The sequence below is a fragment of the Pristis pectinata genome, chromosome 16 (assembly GCF_009764475.1).
Source record: "Pristis pectinata isolate sPriPec2 chromosome 16, sPriPec2.1.pri, whole genome shotgun sequence".
In the NCBI taxonomy this organism is placed as follows: Eukaryota; Metazoa; Chordata; class Chondrichthyes; order Rhinopristiformes; family Pristidae; genus Pristis; species Pristis pectinata.
The window spans coordinates 37,994,806-38,021,782 of record NC_067420.1 but is presented as its reverse complement, the minus strand read 5'-3'; the positions used below and the strand labels follow the sequence as shown (position 1 = coordinate 38,021,782).

The following is a 26,977-nucleotide window of genomic DNA, read 5'->3' as shown; positions in this document are numbered from 1 at the left end:
ACATGTACCGAGATACAGTGAGAAGCTTTTGTCTGTATGCCATCCAGACAGATCATTCCATACACAAGTACATCGAGATAGTACAAAAGGAAAAGAAAACAGAATGCAGAAAGACTATTCCCAAGTACGATAAAATGTACTCTTGACCTCACAATCTACCTCATTATGACCTTGCACCTCATTGTCTACCTGCTCTGCACTTTCTCTGGCTGTGACACTTTACTCTGCATTCTGTATTGTGCTACCTTGTGCTACCTCAATGCACTGTGACCTGTACGATCGGTATGCAAGACAAGTTTTTCACTGTCCCTCAGTACAAGTGACAGTAATAAACCAATTCCAATAGCGCTACAGTTACAGAGAAAATGCAGTGCAGGTCAATAAATAAAGTGCAAGGGCCATGACGAGGTAGATTGAGAGATCAAGAGTTCTTTTTTGTGGTTTTGGGAGAAATACTGGCCTGAACACAGGGAAATTTATCGTTGTGCTTCAAGAAGTATACAGGGATATTTAACAGTCTCCTGCATGTCCATAACAGTTAGAGAGATACATTTTGGATCATTTAATTAGAGAAGAGGATGATGTGAAAGTTGTTCAAGATAATCAAATGAGTTGATTGAGAGAAACTACTTTTCTTTGGGGTAAGTTGAAAAGAGTGCAGATGAGGGACTGGGAAATTAAGTTTAAAAAAGTTTAAATTTAGAGCTGTTTCGGGATGATCCTACATCTGGTGTGACTGTGCAGCTGCCTCCCACAGAAAGCTGTCAATAGGGTGGGGGTCTGTTAGAAGCTTCAAATCCGGATGAGTAGATTTCAGGTGCTGAAGCTGAGATGCAGCCTGTGCAAGGACTTTATGGGAAGGGAGCACCGTTTAGGGTCTTCCTGCCATTGTAAATAACCGTTGAAGTAAGACCATAACATATAGGAGCAGAATTAGGCCATTCAGCCCATCAAGTCTGCTCAATCTTTCAATACCCCATTCTCGCACCTTCTCCCCGTAACCCTTAACCACATTACCAGTCAAGAACCCATCAACCTCTGCCTTAAATACACCCAATGATTTGGCCTCCACATCTCTCTGTGGCAACGAATTCCACAGATTCACCACCCTTTGGCTGAAGAAATTCCTCCTCATCTCAGCTTTAAAGGGACGTCCCTTTACTCTGAGGCTGTGCCCTCGGATCCTGGACTCTGAATCTGTGTTAAAACCCCATGAATTATTTGCCTTAATGTCGTAAATGAATGATAACTGACGATGTGCTAATGTTAAGAAATGAGAATAACATGACATACTATGAAAATATTAACTTGGCTGTTCTATGGAGTCATAGGGTTGTACCGCATAGAAACAGGCCCTTCAGCCCATCCTGTCCATGATGCCCATTGTACCTATCTACACTAATCCCATTTTACCTGCATTAGGTCCGTACCTTCTATGCCTTGGTATGTATTACATACTTCTGAAATTTTTTTGTGAATAAAGTATATTTTGAAATATAAAAAAAAGACTCAGTTCAGTGAAAGATGCTCTTTGGTCTCCCCAAAACCTGCTGTGCAAGGTGTTGTACATAACCAAGTGCTGCCGACTGGGACACTAGCACCCAGGACTATGTGCTGAAAGACACACTGAAGTTAACTGCAGCTTCTGAAAAGACTCTGTGGGAAGGGACAACCTGTTTATTCCTGACTACCATTGCACACACAGTAGCTGGAATCTGTGTTCAAACCCCATGAACTCAAGGGGTTTTAATCCACGATAACTGATCATGGACTAAAGCCCCTATTATAAAAAAGACATGGTTAAACTGGAAAGCGTGCAGAGAAGATTTACGAGGATGTTGCCAGGACTAGAGGGCCTGAGTTATAGGGAGAGGTTGGCCAGGCTAGGTCTTTATTCCTTGGAACGTAGGAGAATGAGGGGCAACCTTATAGAAGTGGTTAAAATTATGAGGGGCATCGATAAGGTGGACGGTAACAGTCTTTTCCCTAGGGTAGGGGAGTCCAAAACTAGGGGGCCTAGGTTTTGGGTGAGAGGGAAAGATTTAAAAGGGACCTGAGGGGAAACTTTTTCACGCAGAGAGTGGTGAGTATATGGAACGAGCTGCCAGAGGAAGCGGTTGAGACAGGTGCAATAGTATCATTTAAGAAGCACTTGGATAGGTACGTGGAGGGGCGGGGCTTAGAGGGATATGGGCCAAACGCAGGAAATTGGGACCAGCTGGGTGGGCACCGTGATCGGCATGGATTCATTGGGCCGAAGGGCCTGTATCCATTCTGTATTGCTCTATGACTCTATGACTATGATGTCATGATAACCTTAGGACATTGGGATTACATGACTTGTGGCAAAGATGTTCACTGGGATATTCTGTATTAAATTCATTTGAAATCTTCATGAATGAAGTATATTTGTGAGAAAATAAAGGATTTTTCTACTGTATCAGTATTTTGGGTTACAAAACCAAGGTAGAGTTTACCCATCCCTGATCCCTGTTAATTTCAGTTATAGGTAGACTATGGTCTTGGTCAATCTAATGAAAGGGATGGAGAATAGATCAGATGTGCCTGCTCCTAATCACTATCTCCTAATACTGGGTGAAAAATGTGCATGGGTAGATATCACTGCAATATTTTCTCCCAATTACAGTGGCTACGTCAACACTCACCATTCACAGAAATCCCAGGCCCATACACTTGCAGGATGGTTCTCTGAATGGGTGTTGAGTGGACTATTGGCACCAAAGAAGTTGTACTCCCACAAAAGGCACCACCTTCAGGGTCATTGAAGTAATGTATGAAGATGAATCACATCAAATCTGTTTCTCAAGTCAAGTTGAGTTTATTGTCATGTGCACTAGTACAGTGATGTACGGTGAAATGAAAAACCTGCTTTCAGCAGCATTCCAGGCATGTAAGTACTGACAACACACAGAATATAAATTATACATAAAATTATACCATACAGTGAAAAAAAGACAACGCAAAAACAAGACAGTGCAAAAGAGAAGAAAGACACAATCAAAGACAAGTCCACGACAATGCAAGAGGTGGTCCGTAGTGGCCCGTTGCTGAGGTCGGGTTAGGGTTGTGCAGGTCGGTTCAAGAACCTGATGGTTGTAGGAAAGTAGCTGTTCCTGAACCTGGCGGTGTGGGACTTCAGGCTTCTGTACCTCCTGCCCGACGGTAGCAGTGAGAAGAGGGCATGACGCGGATGGTGGGGATCCTGGATGATAGATGCTTCCTCCTTAAGGTAACACCTCCTGTAGATGCTGTCAATGGTGGTGAGGGCTGTGTCCGTGATGGACCGGGCTGTGTCCACTACCCTCTGCCGCCTCTTGTGTTCCTGTTCCTCATAACCATATTCATTTTTCATATCATATTTCCTCATGGCGCAGAATAAGGTCATTTGGTCCATCAAATCTATGCAGACTCTTAGAGTCCATCAGTTTCATTCCACCAATGGCCAATGTTAATATCTTGTCTGGTTAAAGGGATTCCCTGCAAAACTGTGCCTGAGCCTCCCAGTGGAAGAGATTGGCAGAGGTGAACAGTTTGACTGGATTTGTATTTAACAAAGGAGCATTGCACACCTTCAAATCATCAGCTATACTTGCCAATGATGAGCACTTCACCACCTGCAGGACTTTAGTGTGGGACACGCTGGTGCCAATCACTGGGAGAAGAAGGGAGAAATCCATTGCAAAGATGTACACTTTCTTGATCTTGATCTTGATCTTTGTCTTGATGCTCCACACATCCACTCAGATGTAATATGCTCTTCAAATGGATTTCTACATTAAATCAGCTAGACAGCCATGTTGGAACCTTTGAGTAGAGCAGTGTTTTAGCTGCAGCAGTGTTGAAGTCGCCAACCATTACAACATTTAATTGTGCAGCATTTAATCGTAGGGTTTAAAATTGGATGATTACAAGGTTTGAATGTAGAAAACAGAGCAGACAGAACACTCAGCAAAGCAATTCCCTGAGAAGCCATGACTCTGCTGAGTCATTGATAGACAATTATGCTGGAGAATCACAGGTGCAGGTGGGTCCATGAAAAGGAATGACTTGTGTACATAAACAGGCAACATACCTGTATATTTTTCTTCATGGAAACATTAAACAGAAGACAGATATAGGAAACTGAATGCCCAACTTTTTCATAGCAAAGTCCCACAAACAAAAGAGTGATGGTGACCAGATATTCCATTCAGTGATCAGATGTTCCATTTAGAAATAGAAATACTTGGAGTGCTCTCCTGAACATCTTCATCAAGTGCCATCTGATCTCTTATCCCAGCTCACAGAATCTTGGTTTGAAAGCTGAAAATGCAGGAAACATTCAGCAGGTCAGGCAGCATCTGTGGATAGAGAAACAGTCAATGTTTCAGAACTGGTGAAGGGTCCCAGACCTGAAACATTAAACATTTAAACATTAATGGTGTTTAAGAGGCATTTAGACTGGCATAGGAACATACAGGGAATAGAGGGATATTGGATCATGTGCAGGCAGATAGGTTTAGTTTAGTTTGGCATTGTGGTTGGCACAGACATTGTGGGCCGAAGGGCCTGTTCCTCTGCTGTGCTCTATTCTATTTCTCTTTCATCAGATGCATAAGACCAAAAGACATAGGAGCAGAATTAGACCATTTGGCCCATCGAGTCTGCTCTGCCATCCAATTATGGCAGAAATTTTTTCAACTCCATTCTCCCGCCTTTTCCCCTTAACCCTTAACCCCCTTACCAATCAAGAACCTATCAACCTCTGCCTTAAATACACCCAATGACTTGGCCTCCACAGCCCTCTGTGGCAATGAATTCCACAGATTCGCCACCCTCTGGCTAAAGAAATTCCTCCTCATCTCTGTTCTAAAGGGACATCCTTCTATTCTAAGGCTGTGCCCTCTGGTTCTCGACTCTCCCACTATTTGAAACATCCTCTCCACGTCCACTCTATCCAGGCCTTTCAATATTCGGTAGGTTTCAATGAGATCCCCCCTCATCCTTCTAAACTCCAGTGAGTACAGGCCCAGAGACACCAAATGCTCCTTGTACATTAACCCTTTCATTCCCAGGATCATTCTTGTAAACTTCCTCTGGACTCTTTCAAATGCCAGCTCATCTTTCCTTAGATATCGGGCCCAAAACTGCTCATAATACCCCAAATGTGGTCTGACCAATGCCTTATAAAGCCTCAGCATTACATCCTTCCTTTATATTCTCGTCCTCTCAAAATGAATTCTAACATTACATTTGCCTTCCTTATTACCGACTCAACCTGCAAGTTAACATTTAGGGAATCCTGCACTAGGACTCCCATGTCCCTTTGCATCTCTGATTTCTGAATTCGCTCCCTGATTAGAAAATAGTCTACGCCTTTAATCCTTCTACCAAAGAGCATGACCGTACACTTCCCTACACTGTATTCCATCTGCCACTTCTTTGCCCATTCTCCCAACCTGTCCAAGTCCTTCTGCAGACTCCCTGCTTCCTCAACACCACCTGCCCCTCCACCTATCTTTGTATCATCCGCAAACTTGGCCACAAAGCCATCAATTCCGTCATCCAGATCACCGGCAGCCAACCAGAAAAAGCCCCCTTTATTCCCACTCTTTGCCTTCTGCCAGTCAGCCAATCTTCTATCCATGCTAGTACCTTCCCTGTAATACCATGGGCTCCTATCTTGTTTCGGAGCCTCATGTGTGGCACCTTGTCAAAGGCCTTCTGAAAATCCAAGTAAACAACATCCTTTGTCTATCCTGCCTGTTACTTCCTCAAAGGACTCCAACAGATTTGTCAGGCAAGATCTCCCTTTAAGGAAACCAGGCTGACTTCAGCCTATTTTATCATGTGCTTCCAATTACCCCGAAACCTCATCCTTGATAATGGATTCTAACATCTTACCAATCACTGAAGTCAGGCTAACTGGTCTATAGTTTTCTGTCTTTTGCCTCGCTCCCTTCTTAAAGAGTGGAGTGACATTTGCAACTTTCCAGTCCTCCGGAACCATTCCTAAACCTAGTGATTTTTGAAAGATCACTACTGATGCCTCCACAATCTCTTCAGCTACCTTTTTCAGGACCCCAGGGTGTAGTCCATCTGGTCCAGGTGACTTATGTACCTTCAGCCCTTTCAGTTTCCCAAGCAACTTCTCCTTAGTAATAGCCACTACACTCACTTCTGCACCAACACCCCCCCACCCCCCCCCCACCCTCCCCCCCCACGACTCTCTCAAATTTCTGGCATACAGTCTCACCTGCTGAGTGTTCCCAGCATCTTCTACTTTTATATCAGAACTCTAGCGTCTGCAGTTTTTTCTTTGATTTGCAGAACCTTTGCTTCATGTTTTATCCAACAGATTACACATCAAACTGTATTGCTCTGGATTATCACCCCAGATTTTGTTTTCAAATCACCAGACTGTGACAGGAACCAATATCCAGTATGATTCAGAGGAGAGAGTGTTAGCAATTGAGCCATAACTGATATTTAAAGTGAGGGAAATAAGTTCCCCAATATATTTTCTGCTATTCCTATTGTTCAATTATTGAACCCCAATTAGACCCAAGAGTTTAATGACCTACTAATCAATGGACAAGACTCCTCCACCCCATGGTTTTACATAGCAAGGACTTGTGCAAGCACCACTGAGTGATTTCTTTGCAAATACGGTAGTGTAGTGGTTAGCACAATGATATTACAGCGCCAGCGACCTGGGTTCAACTCCAGCCTCTGTCTGTAAGGAGTTTGTGCGTTCTCCCTGTGACTGCGTGGGTTTCCTCCGGGTGCTCCGGTTTCCTCCCACATTCCAAAGACGTACGGGTTAGGAAGTTGCGGACATGCTATGTTGGTGCCGGAAGCGTGGCGACACCTGCGGGCTGCCCCCAGAACACTCTACACAAAAGATGCATTTCACTGTGTGTTTCGATGTACATGTGACTAGTAAAGATATCTTAAAGAAATAACCGCAACCATTTTAGAAAGAACACCTTCTACTTTGGAAGGCAGTACCGAAGCTAACTATGTCAGCTTCAGGGAAGGATTCCTGGACTGGTACCTGGAATGAGCAGGTCATTTTGTGGGGTAAGGTTGGACAGACTAGTCTTGTATCTGCCGGAGATTTGAAAAGTGAGTGGGGATTTGATTGAAACATGCAAGTTCATGAGGGGGTTCTTGACAGGCGGGATATTGGAGAGGATGTTTCCTCATGCCTGAGAATCTGGAACTAGAAGACTGCTGTTTAAAAGTTCACCCATTTAGGATGGAGATGAGGCAAATCTTTTTTCTCTCAGAGGGTTGTGAGCCTTTGGAATTCCCTTTCTCAATGAGCGGTGGAAGCAGAGCCTTTGAGTATTTTTGAGGCAGAGGTGCATAGATTCTTGATAAGCGAGGGGATGAAATGTTATCGTGGGTAGACAGGAAGGCTGAGGTTACAATCTGATCCTACTGAATGATAAAGCAGGCTTGAGGGATCAAGTGTTCAAACCCTGTATCTGCAGCTCCCCGTTGCCAGTCACTTCGACTCCCCCTCCCACACTATCACTGAAGTGTCAGTCCTCGGCCTCCTCCACTGCCAGGAGAATTCCAAGCGCAAACTGGAGGAACAGCACCTCATTTTCCGTCTTGGAACCTTGCAGCCTAACGGCATGAATGTTGAATTCTCCCACTTTAAGTAATCCCCAACCTCTTCCCCACAAAACCCCCCCCAACCATCCTTCTTCTTTTCTTCCCTTTCCTAGCCTAACTCTCTTTTCTCTACCCCTTTTTTTCCTCTCTCTCCTTACCTTTGACCCATCCCCAGTGGGATCTGCTCTCCCCTCCTCCCCCGCACCTGCCCATCGCTATCTCTTACCTGCATCTACCTATCACCACCCTGTGCCCACCCCGCCTCCCTTCTTTTGTCCACCTATCACTGCTCTGCTTTTCCCTCCTGTATATTGGGCTTCCCCTTTTCCTATCTTCAGTCCTGAAGAAGGACACTGACCTGAAATGTTGACCGCCTGCTTTTCTCCACGGATGCTGCCCGGCCTGCTGAGTTCCTCCAGCATCATCGTGTTTTTCATCCAAACCCTGCTCCTGGTTCAGATGTTTGTCTGTCTCCCTCACAACATCATTGCTGGATTCTATTCCACCCTTTGGTGTATTTCTCCAATAAAGACCAGAGAATCTGTCATCTCTTTCCTCTTACCCCTTTTCCCCTACAAAATATAATTAATCCCAAGATGAGGGCATTAGCTACAGTTGGGGACACACTTCCAATGATAGGTAAAATCACGGGTCTACCAGTGATGGCCAGAAAGAAAACAAATACAAAATTTCCAGGCTTGGATGTTTTTGAGTTTGTAAGATAAGATATCTTTATTAGTCACATGTACATCGAAACACACAGTGAAATACATCTTTTGCGTAGAGTGTTCTGGGGGGCAGCCCACAAGTGTCGCCACACTTCCGGCACCAACATAGCATGCCCACAACTTCCTAACCCGTACGTCTTTGGAATGTGGGAGGAAATCGGAGCACCTGGAGGAAACCCACGCAGACACGGGGAGAACGTACAAGCTCCTTACAGACAGTGGCCGGAATTGAACCCGCATTGCTGGTGCTGTAATAGCATTACGCTAACCGCTACACTACCGTGCCTCGTTAGACTGCGCAAGGAGTTACGGTTGACCTGGCTCCTGCCCTCACCATTTGCAGACACCCACACGTTGTAGCAATGTTCACTGAAGAATTGCTACAAAAGTCAAGTTGACTTTTCTCCAGTTCAGAGTTATCTGGCACTATTTTTAGAGCTTCACTGGACATACCAGGGATGGTCGGACAGTGGTTAGTATTAACGGGGACACATTCTAACCATCTGGACTAAAGATCTGGAGATATGAATTCAAATTCCATTGCAGAATCTGAAAATTTAAAAGCTAGTGCCAGTAATGGCTATAATGAAATTTCCAAGATGTTGCAAAAACCCATCTGGTGTCTGTATTCAGAGTATATGATTCCAGATCCAGGGCCAATCCAGATCTGGATGACATGGAACTGGTTTAGGTGTACCAAGCCACTCAGTTAGGATGGGGAATCTAAGGAGTGCTGCTTCCTACTTTTCAGCTTACTGCTACAAAGAGCAAGGGCAAATCAGGAAAGGAGGTCAGTCTCGTACACCATACCTCTGCTGGCTCTTTAAAACACTATTGAAGTCATTTCACCTGCTCCTTCTCCAAAGCACTGTCAAACCTTCCTTATCAAGTAGTTATTGTTTTAAATTTACTTCTGAATCTGCTTCACCACCCTCTCAAGTAGTGCATTCCAGATATTCACAAGTCAATGTGTTAAAAATCTCGCACCACCGAGCCTCCCTTCTATTTTTCCATAAATCAGTTTCAGTTAGCTGTGAAACATCTGTCACCATGACACTTTCTCCCGATCCACTCCATCAAAACCTTTCATGAATTTTGAGCACCTCTGTTTAATTTCGATTTAACCTTCTCTGCTTTCAAGGGATCATTCCTAACTCCTCCTGTCTCCCACATAACTGACATCCCTCATCCCTGATCCTGTTGTAGTTCTTCTATCCTGAACTCCCTGCAGTCGTGATGGTTTACAGTCTGTCAGATCTTCCATCCTTCACTGCTAAATGTTTATCATCTGCACATGACTGAGATTAGAAATTAGTGTGATAATCAGATTTATACTGCATTAATATAATGCTGTTCGCAGATGTGCTGTCTCTCTGTTAAGACCCGACCTACAAATGATTCATGCTATGATTCTAGTCTAACCAATCAAACCACTTTTCTCAGAAACAGGAATTTTACTTGACTTTCATACTTACTCACCTCACATGCAGATTGTTTACATAAAGAAATGAGCAAGTGTTTTTGTGGTCATTTTATGAGCTAATTTTTTTAAAAAAGTAATCCATTAATTTTATTAAGGGACAGTCAATGTTTCAAAGAGTATATCAGAAACAGGAATGAAATATCAACAGCATAGAGTGGCACCAATAGGAACAAATTCTTGCAGAATTGCTGTTATTGGGACAGGTTAATTGGTAACACACACAGATGACAAACTTGGATGGATTTCCTGGGGACTGAACAGGAAACCAATGGGGAAAGGAAGTTGTAATGAATCTAAGCTATGCCTCTGTATTGTGCTTATGTACTTTATCTTGCCTCTGCCTAGTCCTCTCTTTTCAGAATTAGAATTGGTTTATTATTGTCACTTGTACCAAGGTACTGTGAAAAACTTGTGTCGCATACCGTTCATTCAGATCAATTCATTACATAGTGCATTGAGGTAGCACAAGGTAAAACAATAACAGAATGCAGAATAAAGTGTTACAGCTACAGAGAAAGTGCAGTGCAGGTAGACAATAAGGTGCAAAGCCATAACGAGGTAGATTGAGAGGTCAAGAGTCCACTTTATCGTACTAAAGGACTATTCAATAGTCTTATAACAGCGGGATAGAAGCTGTCCTTGAGCCTGGTGGTACGTGCTTTCAGGCTTTTGTATCTTCTGCCCGATGGGAGGGAGAAGGGAGAATAGATTCTTGCTGGGGTACGGGTTCCTGAGAACTGGTAACTTCTTCACTACCTCATGAAAACAGGTATCCTTCATGCAGGACCCAAGACAGTCAATGCTTAGTGGGATATTAAACTGAAGATGGACAGTTCAGGGTGACAGTAGTGGCGAGAGAGGTGGCTGGTGAATGATGAGGGTAATCATAGTTGAGGCCAATCCTATTCCATCCATAGCTGTCCCATAATTAAAACAGAATGGTCGGCACAGAGATCAGGGTCTGAAGGGTCTATTCTTCTATGTTCCATGTTCTAAAAAGGGAAGCACCTATAATTTAGAAAATTTACAAAATAGAATCAATATAGATGAAATAAAAGTTAATAAAGGATCAATCACACTGTGGAGGCTCAGCCATTAAGTTTATAAGATAAGAAAAGATAAGATATCTTTATTAGTCACATGTACATCAAAACACACAGTGAACTGCATCTTTTGCGTCGAGTGTTCTGGGGGCAGCCCGCAAGTGTCGCCATGCTTCCGGCGCCAACATAGCATGCCCCCAACTTCCTAACCTGTACGTCTTTGGAATGTGGGAGGAAACCGGAGCACCCGGAGGAAACCCACGCAGTCACAGGGAGAACGTACAAACTCCTTACAGTCAGTGGCGAGAATTGAACTGGGGTCGCTGGCGCTGTAATAGCGTTAACAAAGATCAATAGATTTTTGGATGTTAAGGCCATTAAGAGATAAGGTGAGAGTGCAGGAAAATGGTGGTGAGGTAGAAGGTCAGCCATGAGCTGGACGAATGGTGGAGCAGACTCGAAGGGTCAGGTGGCCTATTCCTGCTCCTATTATTTCTTATGTTCAAATTAAGCACAAAGCTTTATTCTAAAGGGACGATACTGAAAAGTAAGGATGCTTATGCTAAACCTATATTGAACGTGGTTAGATCACACTTAGAGTAAGTACTGCATAGACTTTTGCAAACCATCACAGCAGGGAGTTCAGAAATCCTTCCTAGAGTTTCACCAAATGCACTCGATCATATTTCAACATCCCTACATTGCCTTCTCTTTCCCTAGCAGATAATTGTGGTTGTAGGGAGGTTAGAGAAGGGAGGTGAATAACAAAAATGCATTAAAGTTATTTAACTTTGTATGTAAAACTCACATTGACATATGCTCATTATAAGCAACCCATCCTTCAGGAGATGATGGCGGGAAGTGCGGATTATGGGATTATTGGGTCTTTATCCATCCTATGAGACGAAGTAACCAGTGAGTGTAAACAGGAACATTAGATTTAGAATGCTGTCAACCCAAGGCCATCGGAAACTAATGAAAGGGCTGGATTACAAAGTATAGATGTCTGTAAACTCCCTAATCTGTTGGTTGATGAACGGTCCCAGATAATGGACTTTCTTCCATCTCAGTGACAGCAGTTAATCATTGCAGGGCTTTATCACTAACTCATACACTGGCCATAATATAGCATTTTGCCAACCAGAGGAGAGGGGATATGAGAAATGGGAAGAGCTGTGAGACAGGAGAACAAGGGCTGGGAGGATACATCACATACTGGGTGGCATTCAAGGTAGTGATCAGGTAACATTAAGATTTTACTCAGTTACTTATGACACAGAAGGAGGTAATTTGGTCCTTGGGATCCTGGCAGAGCACATCCAGAAATCCCATTCCCACTCTTCCTATTTCCCTTTAGCCTTACAGTTTATTCTCTCTCACCTTCCGTTTGATTCTTTTACCACTTACCTTACGGTGGCTAATTAACCTACCAACACGTCTTTGGAATTTGAAAGGAAACTGGAGCACCCAGGGGAAACCCACATGAATGTGCAAACTCCACGCAGACGGCACCTGAGGTCAAGAACAAACTGGGTGACCGGAGCTACAAGGGAACAGTACTACCTGCTGCAGCATTGTGCCACCCATGTGTTACTGCTAGAAACTAACAATATGTGACTTCACCAATGTCTAAAGGGTGCTTTACACTCTGTCCTTGTTATCTGCTGATTTTTTCTCAATAGAGCTGCATATCTGGGAGATCGTCCACAAACTCCTTCTCAGATTTCTTCTAACAAATATGTCTATGTACATGGACACAGTGAGGACCTTCCAGGTGAAGAAATATGCTCTCTTGTCTATACTGAAAGCCCACCTATCCCGCTCCCACCCCGGGAACTTTCCACTGCCCCCGCCATAGGTGCAACACCTGCCCCAACACCACCTCCATCCAGGGACCCAAACAGTCCTTTCAGGTGAGACAGAGATTTACCCGCACCTCCCTTAATATCATCTACTGCATTCGGTCCTCCGAGTGTGGCCTCCTCTACATTGGCGAGACCAAACGCAGACTAGGCGACCGCTTCGCAGAACACCTGCGCTCTGACCGTAACCGCGATCTGCATCTCCCCGTTGCCAGTCACTTCAACTCCCCCTCCCACTCTATCACTGATATGTCAGTCCTCGGCCTCCTCCACTGCCAGGGGAATTCCAGGCGCAAACTGGAGGAAAAGCACCTCATTTTCCAACTTGGAACCTTGCAGCCTAACGGCATGAACATTGAATTCTCCCACTTTAGGTAATCCCCACCCCGCTTCCCACAAACCACTCCCCCCCCCCCCCCCCCCCAACCACGCTTCTTCTCTTCTTCCAACCTCTTTTTTTCTACTTTTATTCCCTCTCTCTCCTTACCTTTGACCCCTCCCCCGATGGATCTGCTCTCCCCTCCTCCCCCGCACCTGCCTATCACTATCTCATACCTGCATCTACCTATCGCCACCCTGTGCCCACCCCGCCTCCCCTCTTTTGTCCACCTATCACTGCTCTGTTTTTCCCTCTTATATATTGGGCTTCCCCTTTTCCTGTCTTCATTCCTGAAGAAGGGTCCTGACCCAAAACGTCGACCGCCTGCTTTTCTCCACGGATGCTGCCTGGCCTGCTGAGTTCCTCCAGCATCATCGTGGTTTTCATCCCTCATTTTGATAATTTGGCCTTTGGTTGTGGACAACCCAGCCAAGGGAAACATCATCTACACTGTCAGGCCTTGTAAGAATGTTGAATGTTTCAATGAGTTACCTCAAGTTCATCTAAACTCAACAGAGTTTAAGCCTAGTCTTTCCTCATAGAATAATAACCCCATCCCAGAAATCAGTCCGGTGAAGCTTCACTACACTCCCTCGATCACAAGTATTTCCTTCCTTAGATACAGAGATCAGATTTGTACAGCATATTCCTGGTGCAATCTCAGCAGAACCACTTAGAAATTATTTTTTATTCACTTACAGATGTGGATGCTGCTAGTAATGTTGACATTTATCACATATCCCCGGTTGACCTGTAGAAGACAATGGGAAGGGAGCTCTGGTGAACAAAGGATTACTCTCTCTCTCTCTACTGGTAAACAGCTTGAGCCACATGCTAGTGTAAGAAGTTGCTGAGCTTCAAGGCCACAAGAACAGGGTTGTTTGTGCACACAGCAGCCTCAGTTTGACCAATGGTAGCGTGAGCTGGTTAAGCACACCCAAAAATGGGTATGCCCGTGCAGTAGGTGGACACCCACCGGAGAACAATGTATTTAAGTTTGTTAGCACCCTGTATTCCTTGAGTCGGGCCATGTGCAGGGAAGAGCAGCACTGACTGTTTGCTCCTCCATGTACCCCCACTCCTGCTAGCATGAAACAATAAAGAACTTTTTGTACGCTCCTTGGTTCTGCTGTTGTCTGATTTATTAAAGACTGCGGGTCGACTTTTACAGACCCTAAACAGAGGAGACAACCACATTGGTGGGTCTGGAACAACGTACTGTAATGTGTAGATGTGCCATCTATCTCAGCCCAGGTAAAGACAGCAGATTTTCTTCTCTGGTATTTTACGATGATTGGGCAATTTGACGGTTACTGTCACTGAATCTAGATTTTTTTAAAATTCCAGATGTTTATTTAATTCCTTGAAAGTTCTCCAGCTGCCATGGTGGGATTTGAATTGAACCAATGGTTCAGAACTCAGGCTGCTGGTACAGTAACTATCAAATTATACCACTTTGCTACCATACTCAGTTGATTGAAGGATAAATATTGGCCAGCTCTCCAAGAATAACTTCCATGCTGTTCTTCAGATAACTCCAGGGCATCATTTATAACCATCTCAGGGAGAAGACAGGTCTGATTTAACCATTCCTCAGAGATATGGTATCTCTGACAGTGTAGGACTCCTTCACTGCTGCACAGGCTTGAGTGCCACCAAATCAGTCACAGCTGAGGGTAATAATATACTAAATACATTCAGAGAGAGTGCAGTATGTTCAAGTTAGCCCAGACTTTCCAATTCCAGTCTTTTTTAAATGTAAACTGCTTAACACCCACAAACAGGAAACTAATAGGCAGATGCAGTGTGTTACGTGGAGATGCACGTAGTGTAGCGGTTAGCGTAATGCTTTACAGAGCCAGCGACCCGGTTTCAATTCCAGCCGCTGTCTGTAAGGAGCTTGTACGTTCTCCCCGTGTCTGCGTGGGTTTGCTCCGGTTTCCTCCCACATTCCAAAGACGTACGGGTTAGGAAGTTGTGGGTATGCTATGTTGGCGCCGGAAGTGTGGTAACACTTGCGGGCTGCCCCCAGAACACTCGACGCAAAAGATGCATTTCACTGTGTGTTTCGATGTACACGTGACTAATGAAGATATCTTATCTTATCTAAGGTCTCCTATCTAACAAGGATCGGTTTGTTGGTAAACGTAAAAAGCTCTCCTGTGCACTCAATGCTGCCTGAATCATTGAACTGTGAAAGAGCAGGATTAGCTTTCCCTTAATGTAATCATTTAACAGCAGTTCATTTTGATAATGGTTTCGTTCATCTCAGTTTTGTCATCTCACTTACATTTTATATTAAATTTTCATTTGCTTAAGGAGTGGCCTTTCATGTGAAGCCATATCAGCTTTGCTTGTTTGTCTGGAATCCAAGGGCTGTCTGTACTTAGGATGTCACATTCTCCATAAAGGCTGGGGAGTACCCTGTTATGGTGATCGATCTCTGGTGTTTCTACCCCTCCCCTTGTCCCCAAATTGTTTTCTGTGGTCCATGTTTTGTAGTGTCATAGGGTCATACTATGGAAAGAGACCCTTCGGCCCACCAAGTCTGTGCTAACCATCAAGTACCCATTTTTACATTAATCCTACCCTAACCCATTTTATTCTCACATATTCCCATCAACACCCCACAGATTCTACCACTTACCTACACACGGTTTATAGTAGCCAATTAACCTACCAACCAGCACATTTCGGGGATGTGGGAGGAAACCGCAGCACTTGGGGGGAACACACAAGGTCTCAGGGAGAACGTGCAAACTCCACACAGACAGGAATCAAAGTCAGGATCGAACCTGGGTCTCTGGCAGTGTAACCAAGCCTTTTTCTAGATGCTAACCCACCGATGTATCTTTCTCCCTCCCAGTTTATCCAGTCCTCCTGTTTACTTTATCTGCAATTAAACCAATGGCTAACCAGTGTCCTCTCCTGGCACCAGATTTGCCGAATTTATTAACAGTTGCCTTTCTCTGGGTATTTTTCCCTTCGTTCAGTCATCATCCTCTCCTCAACAGACTGCACCCTCATTATCCTTGCAAATTGTGCCTGTTCTCAAGCATCCCTTTCTTAAGTAACTTTGTTGGACGTACTGTTACCCTCCAAATCTGTGCCCCTTTCCCTTGGTTCAGGTATTAACCCCCTCAGTCTGGTTTCTGGCTCAGGGACTGTACTCAAACAGCCCTTATCAAGGTCACAAACAGCACTGAGTGAGCCTGACTGGAGTAAACCCATATTTCTCATATTCTCTTGTGAAATACCAGACCAATCAGCCTACTGACTCGATGCTAGTTCCTCGAACAAGTCCGTCAATCCCACTCCTTCATTTATTTTACTCATCTCTCCTTAAAATTCCCAGCCCGTCTGCAACCTTCAGCACTGTCAACTGTTCCAGTTCTTGCAACGTCTCTCCTTCAGTTGAACTTGCTTGGTTTCATACTTATTGTGTCATGCTCTGAGAATGGCCTGCAATGATCTCTCTCCCAGTCGCAACCACCTCTGGAGTTCCATAAAGATTATCCTCTCATCTACATGCTGACCCTCCTCAAACCCATGTCATATTTCATGCATGTGCTCATGACACTTAGCTGCCTCAGACACCTCCCTGGATCATTCCCCGAGTCAACTTATTCAGAAAACAAAGACAATTTAAAGAAATGAGAAAACAGAAACTACAGCATCTTTTCCCACATCACAGATCCCCACCATCCAGGCCATGCCATCTTCTCATATCTACCATTGGGCAGGAGGTACAGAAGCCTGAAGTCCCCACACCACCAGGTTCAAGAACAGCTACTTCCCTTCAACCATTCGGTTCTTGAACCAACCTGCACAACCCTAATCACTACCTCAGTATAGCAACATTCTGACCTCTTTGCACTACAGTGGACTTTTTGTTCTAATTCTGTTCTTCCTTGCATTTTTTAATATAATTTACTTTTTTCTTGTGAATGTTGTGTATCTGATGCTGTGTGCCTGTGATGCTGCTGCAAGTAAGTTTTTCATTGCACCTGTGCACACATGTACTTGTGCATGTGACAATGAACTCGAATTTTTAAGAGAGCAGTTTACATATATTGAGCAATACAACACGGATACAGGCCCTTCGGCCCAACCAGTCCATGCCAACATAGCAAATATTCATAAGGAGAAGAATGCAGTAAGTGGAGGATAGTTACATAGGAATTAAAACCAAAAATTGACACTAGTTTGATTGACAGGGATATGCCCACTCATCTATATTACAGATAGGTGATGTATGTCTTTAAAAAAACTCAGCCATTGAGAAAATTGCGGTGCATTGATAGGGTGTTGCAGGCACAAGACGCAGGCGTAGATAGGCGTAGGCTTCCGGGTTTGCTGACGCAGAGTGCAAGGGGGAAAGGAGGCTGGAAGTGCCCGTTAAATCATTCAGACCCCGGGCGAGCGGGGCCGAGGGTGCAAACGAGTAGATGCACGGTATCTTTTATACCGCTTGCTTTTTCCTAGTCACCGGGGTGGGTGGCAACAATGCAAAGGGCGAAGAAATTCGGGAGGAGGCGATGGCTCGGTACAGGTCAGTGTTGCAACCGTGCAGGGGACGCGGCCGTTAAGAGGGAGCTTGGCTTACAAAGCATCTCTCTGCAGTTTGAGAATTAAGCCAATATTTGCGAAAATAGGATGATTCTTGTCGAAAGAAATGAATGCTTTTGCAATGTTGGTGCATCTTTCTAACCGAATTAGGGGGCTGACCTGCAGCGACTGTAGTGTCTCTACACATCTGGAGGACTTTCGGCAATAAACCTTGGGAAAGTCAAGGAATCAACAGCTCATCGGGCTGTTTCTATTCACAACTAAACAATACAGTTGAGTTTGGCATTGGCCTGGTTGGATGAACAGAGGTTCTCTTGTGTTGTAACTCCTAGCATATCTGCTGGTTTAAAACCAGATGTGACAATTCATCAGTTGTGTTAATGGTTGGTGTTCCCTGCCACCCAACAATGTTTTAGGAAGAAGAGATTATTTTGCCTTTGCAAGCTTGGTTTCTCACTCCACCGTGGTTTTATATGTCCCAGCAATTCTCTGGCGTCTTGAAAGATTAAGAGTCAACGATATTGGTGGGTGTGGAGTCACATATAGGCCAGACAGTATTAGTACTTTCCTAAGGGACATGAGCGAACTAGATGGATTTTTACTACACACAAACCTATGACATCTTGTCTTGATACCCCCACCGTGGGGGGGGGGGGGAAAGATTTTGACCATCTATCCTATGTCTCTCATAATGTTGTATACTCCATGCCTTGGCCTCCTTTGCTCCAGGGAAGATAAGCCGTGGCTATCCAGTCCCTCTCTGTAAGTAATGTCCTCCAATCCAGGCAACATCCTGGTGAATCTTCCCTGCTCTTTCCAGGCAAACAACATCCTTCCTATAGTGTGGTGACCAGAACTGTACATATTACTCCAAATGTGTTCTAACCAGTGTCTTGTAAAGTTGCAACTTCTATGTCTGTGTCCAGACCTCTGAAGGCAAGCATGCTACGTGCTGTCTTCACGCTATCTATCTGTGTTGCTGCTTCTAGGGAAGTATGGACTTGAATCCCTCTCGGTCTCTCTGCTTGTCAAAACTTTGTTGAAGAAATGCACCATCCTGCTGACTCCTGGCAAAATCTCTGGCCCACTGCTCAATGCAGAGGAAGGGCACAGGGGATGGTATTTGAGAACCTTGGGGCTGTGCATCAAGAGCACATGAGAGGCCCTGTGCAAACAGTGAAAGGAGCAGACCAGCTCGGAAGCTGCCTGCCCTGTCAGTCACCACCTGCCACATCCGTGGAAGAGTCTGCCATTCCCACATTGGCATCATTCACCTCTGAACCCACAAAACCAAAGCGGAAGCAAGTCATCCTCGACCCCAAGGGACTGAAGGAGAAGGCTGATGTGTTCTTATGTCAGAAATTGCTGTGTGAAAATTAGCAGTGGCATTTGCTGTGTTACAACTGTGGGAACGCTTCAAAAATACCTTGGGAGTGTAAAGTGCTTTGGGAGATCCTGAGTGTGGAAGTGGGAATAGGCCATTCAGCCCGTCATGTCTGCTTTACCATTCAATAAGATCCGTTACCTCAGCATACTCTCAGAAGATCACACAAGATCACAAGACAAAGGAGCAGAAGTTGCCCACTTGGTCCATCGAGTCTGCTCTGCCACTTCACCATGAGCTAAACTATTTTCCCATCTAGCCCCAATTTTCGGCCTTTTCCCCATATCCGTTGATATCCTGACTAATTAGATACCTATGAATCTCCTCCTTAAACATCCCCAATGATCGGGTCTCCACAGCTGTCCTAACCTCTCCTGCCCTAACCCCTCGCCCTGAATGTGCTGTGAAAAGCGCACACAAATGGAAGCCTTATTTCTCCCAGAAAATAGTCTAGTTAGTTGATTTTGATTTGTGGTCATCTCAGTGAAAAACAATTGGAGTTAAACAGCCTCTGTGTAACTTAGCTCCCTAGTAGTTTGATTGAATGAGATGGTTGTGGATTAAAGCTCAACTGTTTTGAGTACATATTTAAGACTGAACTGGTGCTTCAGTGCAGTATTGAGGGGCTGCAGCACAATAAGAGATACAAATTTTACTCTGACTTACTAAAACATAGTTCAGGGAGAGTAATACAATTGGTAGCAGCTTTCAAAAAGGCAATAATATCTCCATGTCCCAACCAGTTGACGACCACTAAACCATACCGGCCCCACCAGAAGATGTTAGGATTGCTGTCCGTAAGGAGGCTTTTGTAAAGGAATTTTTTTGGGGTGGAATTTTTAAGTTAATTTACAAGACGTGGATGATGCTGGTAACACTGGCATTTATTGTCCATCACTAATTGTTCCTGAACTATGAGTTATGAGTCAATGACTCTTGCATATAAGCCAAACCAGGTATGGTTGGCAGATTTCCTATCCCAAAACGATGTTTGTAAACCAGATGGGTTTGTATAACAATCTAGCAGTTTCATTGTTACTGTGACTGAGAATTTTATTTAATCACATGAACCTCCCTAATGGTTCTGGTGGGATTTGAACTTGTATCTCTGGATCAATGACCCACAACTCTGGCTGCTCGTCCAGGAACTTAACCACCAGGCTACAGTTCCCCAGCTCAGGAACCACGACTGTCACTAGATGAGGGCAGAGGGCTGCACAAAGACATTGTACGTAAGTCTAGAGGATGTAAGATATTTATTTGTCACGTGAACATCAACACGCAGTGAAATGCGTCTTTTTGCATTACTGAGAATGTGTTGGGGGCAGCCCGCAAGTGTCTCCCTCTTCCGGCACTAATATAGCATGCCTATAGCTCCTAACCTGTACATTGGACAAACAGAATATGTACCCAGCTAGATATTTTGAGATTGACATGCATTGCCATGTTTCAAAACAGTCACCTGGCTGACTGACTTTCATAACTGTGCATAAGTGAACATGTTTTAAGCCAGATCCTGTTGGAGTTTCTGTTGATTCATTAGGATCCATTGGAATAAAATCTGCCTTTATCTTGTTAATTTACTGTGGAGATGAACTCAGTAAAGTGGTCCTTGAAAATGGCTCCCCATGTCATAAGAGTGTGAATATTTTCACTGGTGCTTTGGTTCTATAGGGTTTGAAAGTTTGACAGCCAGTGCAACCAATAAATGTGTGTTTTTTCCCCACAGAGAGCGTGTTAAAGAAATGTTTTATCATGCTTACAATAACTACTTAGAGAATGCATTCCCCTATGATGAACTGCGACCTTTAACTTGTGATGGTCAGGATACCTGGGGAAGGTAAGTTTTTAACTTTATGGCCAGATCCATTTTATAACTTTTTTTTGAGGAGGTAAAACACCAATTAATGAATGAGTAGTAAGTTTAAGAACGGCTTTTCAATAATCATTGGGGTAAAAGCATTTAAGGTTTGAAATGTATTTATGAATGGTGCGTTGTGAGATGCCTTAAGACACTTACTGTCTTTCAGTATTGTGGAAGTGTATAGTGAACATGAACAACTGTATCTTTTAGTAACGTGGCTGACTTCTAGCCTCAGAACTACTTCCTCATTCTTATCCCTTTGTAGTGTACATGAAAGTATCGACGTGTACGTTTAGTGTCAAAATGAGAGAGAATGCACAGGCTTTGGGCTGGAGAACTTTGGGTTTGCAAAAGAGATTTTCCTCCTTGCAATTTGAACAACTATTTTAATTTGTTTTCTCTCTTTCTCAGTTCCAGTGAAGGGTTTTCAACCTGAAACATTAGCAGTTTCTCTATCCATAGATGCTGCCCGACTTGTTGAGTGTTTCCAGAATTTTCTGTGTTTTATTTCACATTTTTCACTGGTGTTGGGTTGGCTGATGGTAGATGAAGCTTGTAAACCTTGCGGTGGAAAGTGGCTAAGAACCAAAGGGTTAATGCTTCCTCAGCACCAGAACTGAACAGAAGTCTGCCATGGTTCAATGCCCTAGGAAGAAGGAAGACCTCTTGGTCAATGAATAAACTTTTATTACAGTCTGTAATTGATTCGGGCAGTTGAGCATTCCTTGCTGTGTAAAATGTTTACTGTATTTTCTGTACTTCACAGCTTTTCTCTGACTCTGATTGATGCCTTGGACACTCTTCTGGTAAGTGGCTGCTCATGTTTACATTAATTGGACTCTCTGGCCTCGTGCAGACTCTGCTCAAGCTAGTTTCCTCCCTTTATTTTCAAATGACATTATTTCCATCACTTGATGAAAAACACGATGATGCTGGAGGAACTCAGCAGGCCAGGCAGCATCCGTGGAGAAAAACAGGCAGTCAAGTTGGCCTGGCCTGCTGAGTTCCTCCAGCATCATTGTGTTTTTCATCTAGATTCCAGCATCTGCAGTCCTTTATTTCTCTCTTATTTCCATCACTTCTTTGCCGGTTTCTCCTTCCTGTTTCCTGACTGTGTTATAAAAGTATGGCCTCAGGGACCCTGTTTACCACCTACCTCCTTGTCTGTCTGCAAGTTATTGGGCCTTTCAAGGCACCATTGTTGAGCCCAAACCCACCCCGTTCCTAACCCCCACCCTCGTGTCACCACCTCTCCCAACAAACTCTGTGGTTTCCCCAGGGAAACTGCAACGTGTCTACCAGAAGCAGGAACCCTGCTTGATTTTATACCTGGCACAGGCACGTTGACACAGTTTGTGTCTCGGTCAAGACCCCAGTGAAGGTTGGCTACCACTTCCAAAAACCTTTTGCATTTTCCTCCTCCTTGCTCAAATTATTGGCGGAATGTTGCCCTGTTCCTAATGCACCCCAAAAAAGATGTTTCTTGAATTATTCTTTTTTTTTAACTCTTCAAGAGAAACTTGTGGTATCCTGCAAAATCTTATGAAATGTTACATACAATCACTGGGTTTGACAGTAGTGCTAAATGTGCAGCATGATAGTGGCAGTGTGTTGTACTCAAATTTCCATTTATCATCACCTACAGAATTGAACTTTGGGAATGCATTGCACAGCCACCACTGTACCTCACCTTTGTAACTAATGACCAAGGACAGATTTCTACTGCTTTTGAGAGCTTGGCATTTGTTGGATTAGGGTCTAGATTGCTATTTAAATTGTTCTTGTAGTTTAACTTTCTTTATGCTTGCTTGTATGTATAATCACCTGTTTATCTGTACATTTTCAGTAGCTTGTAGTATAGTTGTGTACTTCTGTAGTTTTTGTCTGTAAGCCTGCGATGTCACTGTAGCATAAATCAAGACTGTTCTTGTTTCACAGATTGTTCTTATCCTTATCTAACCAGCTCAAACTAGTTTGCAGTATAGAGAGGGAACATGAGGTCTGTTTTTTTTCTTGCCTCTTGTTACTTCTGCTTTGCTGTTTCAAGCTGACGCCGTCTGACCTGTACTACGATGAAAATCTAATAAAACAAATGAACCATAAGATTTGCGCCTCATTCTCAACTTCCGAAGAACCTTCTGGACTATATCATTTCCCGATCCAACACATGCAAAGAAAATTGCTGCCAATACAAGACTCCCTAGCATGCTTGTACTTTAGTGTCTTAGCCTGCATTGCATTTGAAGCCAGAACCTTGTGCTCAATAGGTTGATGTTTGGCCCAATGTAGTTGGGGGGGGGGGGTGGAATAGCTTGATAGTTTCTGTTTTTTAAAAAAAAATGTGTTTCAACTCCAACACCAATACTGCAATCCTTCCCTCCCCCCACCCTATCTTGAGCTGTTTGGGGGCAGAGTTCACTTGCATTCTGAAGCAGCACAATTGTTTGGATTTGGCACTTTGATTTAATGCATACACTGACCTGAAGCTGTCTGAGTATTGGAAACATTTGCTGCCACCCTGGATACTACCCCACTAGTGTTTTGGGAGAGGACTGAGAGATCCACTGCCCGGGGTCTTTGCAAACCAAGAAAAGAAAGGAAATGTATCTGCTAATGAGCAAATGATTCCTTTGTTCCAAAGACTGGAAAGTAATTGCGTTTGGGTTTACCTTAAATAAAGTAGGTAAAGGTTTACTTAAAATGTCGAATGGATTTGCAGTCAAACTGATAGAGTAAGTGGTGCTGTAGAATTGGCTTTGAATTGCATGAAACCTAACCTACTCGGATTGTACAGTTCTTAAGTCAAATGAGCTCAGTTTCTCATTTGTATTACAAAAGAAAAATCATCCAGGCTGTTCCCATGGGATAAGGTCAGAATTCCATGTCTCCTAAAATTACCTCCTGGGAGTCTCAGTGGGTGGATGCAGCCTTCCCATTGGCCCATGGTGTTTCTTGCTGCAAATGTTTTGCTGGGAATGTTCCTCTTTGAGGCCAGTAAAGAATTGTTTCGCAGGAATTTTCTGGAGTAGGGATGGTGGGGGAGCTGGCATTGTGGCAAGAAAAGTAGGTGGTCTGCTGGCAAGCACTCCGGCTTCCTGCTGGGCCTTGAACTGCAATCTAGGTAAGTCCCTTGAGGCAAGTGTCACTTACTGGCTGAAGGAGACCCACCTGAAATAGGTTTTGAGGCCAATGTAATTCAGTTGCATTTGGGTGAAGGGAGTGGAATTGGTGTTGGGACTGGGAATGATTCCACTGGGTGAAAGATCACTGGTAATAACTGTCTCTTAAATAAACCCGGATGGGAGGTTGAAGTTGTGTTTTCTCTCCCATTTGGCTGCACACTGGTCACTCTTCAGATGTCAAGACATGTGAATTTCCTGCAGTGTGGTATGATTGAGCCTCTGATCATCTGTTGTTCTGATCTCTGCATTTAGGTGCTGGGCAATGTGACAGAGTTTCAGAGAGTTGTCCACATTCTTCAGGATGGAATGAACTTCAACATCGATGTCAATGCGTCTGTGTTTGAGACCAACATCCGAGGTAAGTCGTCAATACACTCATTAATATTGGACTGTGCTAAACGCAGTCATACAGGACTGGTTGTTGAACAAGTGTGTCATTGTGAAGTTGTCCAATTGCTAATGCAGCCGGGTGCAGTGAGTGAGCCACATTGCAATCTCTGCCCTGACTTGTATGTTGTGAAGGGAAAATCCATTGAGTCAGCCCAGATGTCATCGAACAACAGACAACTTTACTTAATCTGAACCATTCCTGACGAGGCAGACCACAGAAGGGAAAAGGGTAGTATTTATTAGCTTTCTCTCTTGATTCCGATGAAGAGTCTTTGACCCAAAACACTAACTATTTCCACAGACGCTGCTTGACTGGCTGAGATCTTCCAGCATTTCTGGTTTTGTATTACTTACTAAAGATGTGGCTGCTGCTTGTGTGGTGTCATTTATGATCTCCCAAGTACAGAGCAGCCAATATAGTACTCCTGAAGGATGTAACGTTTGGAACGTGGCTTCCAATTTGTATGAAGCAAGTTTCTGCAAGTGACAAGTTGAGCAGATTGTCTGATCTCAGTTGAGGAGGAACTGTTGAAGGGTCAGCGGTGGAAAGGGTGAACAGCTTCAAGTTCCTGGGTGTCAACATCTTGGAGGACCTGTCCTGGGCTCAGCACATCGATGCAACCATGAAGAAGATATGCAAGCATCTCTACTTAGAAGATAAGGAGATTTGGCATGTACTGAAGACTTTAACAAACCTCTACAAATGTATGATGGAAAGCATTCAGACTGGTTGCATCACAGCTTGATATGGAAACTCTAATGCACAGGAACGCACAAGGCTACAGAGTAGTGGATTCAGCCAGTTCCATCATGGACACAGCTCTCCCCACCATCGAGGACATCTACAAGAGATGATGTCTCAGGAAGGTGACATCCATCATCAAGGACCCCCACCATCCGGGCTGTGCCCTCTTCTCGATGTTGCCATCAGGTATGAGGTACAGGAGCCTGAAGACACACACCTCAAGGTTCAACAACAACTTCTTTCCCACTGCCGTCAGTTTCTTGAACCAACCTGAAAAATCCAATACTACCTTGGACTATATTTCTCCTCTGCCTCAATCTTACCCTGGTGTCATTGTTTATTTTTGCACACATGTAAATTATGTCTAATTAATTTGTCATGTTTGTAATGTACTGTGCTGTCGCTGCAAAGAGCTAACTTTCACGGCACTTATACCGTATGTGTGTATTGCCAATGACAACGATAAACTTGAACTGGGAGTTTTATCTTGCTCCTCTTGAGATGGTGTTTGGGATGTGCATTAATCTCAAATTAACATCTCATGCAAGGAGTGTCTCCTCCAGTAATGTGGCACTCCTGCAGTATGGCAGTAAATTTTGTGCACATTTGAGGAGTGGGGTTTGAACCCATGAAGGTTTTGACTCCTCAGAGAGAACTTTGAAGTTTATGGTTCTTTTCCTGCCAACCAACTGCTCACTATGTTTTCCCCATCGTGTCTTCATTCCAATGCCTCTGCTTCCAATGAAAGCTGCATTTCTTCTTGTCCTGCACCATACAGCAAATGTAAGCGAATCCAGTGCCCAAACTGGTATTGGTTTATTATTGTCACTTGTACCGAGGTACAGTGGAAAAACTCGTCTTGCACACCCATCGTACAGGTCAATTCATTACACAGTGCAGTTACATTGAGTTAGAACAGAGTGCATTGAGGTAGTACAGGTAAAAACAATAACAGTACAGAGTGAAGTGTCACAGCTACAGAGAAAGTGCAGTGCAATAAGGTGCAAGGTCACAACATTCCTCGCCCTCTGGGTAAGGAAAAGCTTCCTAACAGCTGAATTAAATTTGTCCTTCCTCGCCCTGACCACATGGCTTCTTGTCTTACTGTCTAGAATGTCTGAAAGTCAAATTTTTGCGTTTATTTTACTATATTATATTGGATGTAAGACTGGTGGTTCTTAGGAACAATAGGTCACTCTGCTGATGATAAACAGCCTTGACTAAGGAATCATCATTTGGGAAAAAAAATTATTAGCACATTCAGGATGCTACAGGGCACTGCTCGTAGAGCTGCTACCTCACAGCACCAGTTACCCAGTTTCAATCCTGACCTTGTGTGGAGTTTGCACATTCTCCCTGTGACCATGTGGGTTTCCTCCAGGTGCTCTGGTTTCCTCCCACATTCCCAAAGATGTGTGAGTTGGTAGCCTAATTCACCACTGTAAATTATCCCTAGATTGTAGGTGAGTGGTAGAAAATGGGGTGAGTTGATAGGAGTATGAGGAGAAGGGGCTACGGGGAAATTGGTTGGGGGGAAATGGGATTGCGCTGAGAGCTGGCGTAGACTAGATAGGTCAACTTGCCTCCTACATTGCAAGGAAATACAGAAAATCAAGGTGGTTGTTCAATGTCTGTTTATTTCTGGATTCCTTCTTTTCTCATTTTGGTGTGTTCCATACTCTATCCCTCCCAGTAGGATAGCAAAGTGAGCAGTTCAGTTTG

At 44.0% G+C, this 26,977-nt stretch overlaps 1 protein-coding gene across 1 annotated transcript in view; it reads left to right on the top strand.

The window, feature by feature from the left end:
• Positions 1-17,488: 17,488 nt before the first annotated feature.
• edem2 (ER degradation enhancer, mannosidase alpha-like 2) overlaps positions 17,489-26,977 on the top strand; it is a 28,375-nt gene continuing 18,886 nt past the window's right edge. The window contains 4 exon segments of the mRNA XM_052031258.1: positions 17,489-17,673; positions 20,804-20,914; positions 21,705-21,744; positions 24,373-24,478. Coding sequence (XP_051887218.1) covers positions 17,570-17,673; positions 20,804-20,914; positions 21,705-21,744; positions 24,373-24,478 — 361 coding nt within the window. The 5' untranslated portion in view covers positions 17,489-17,569.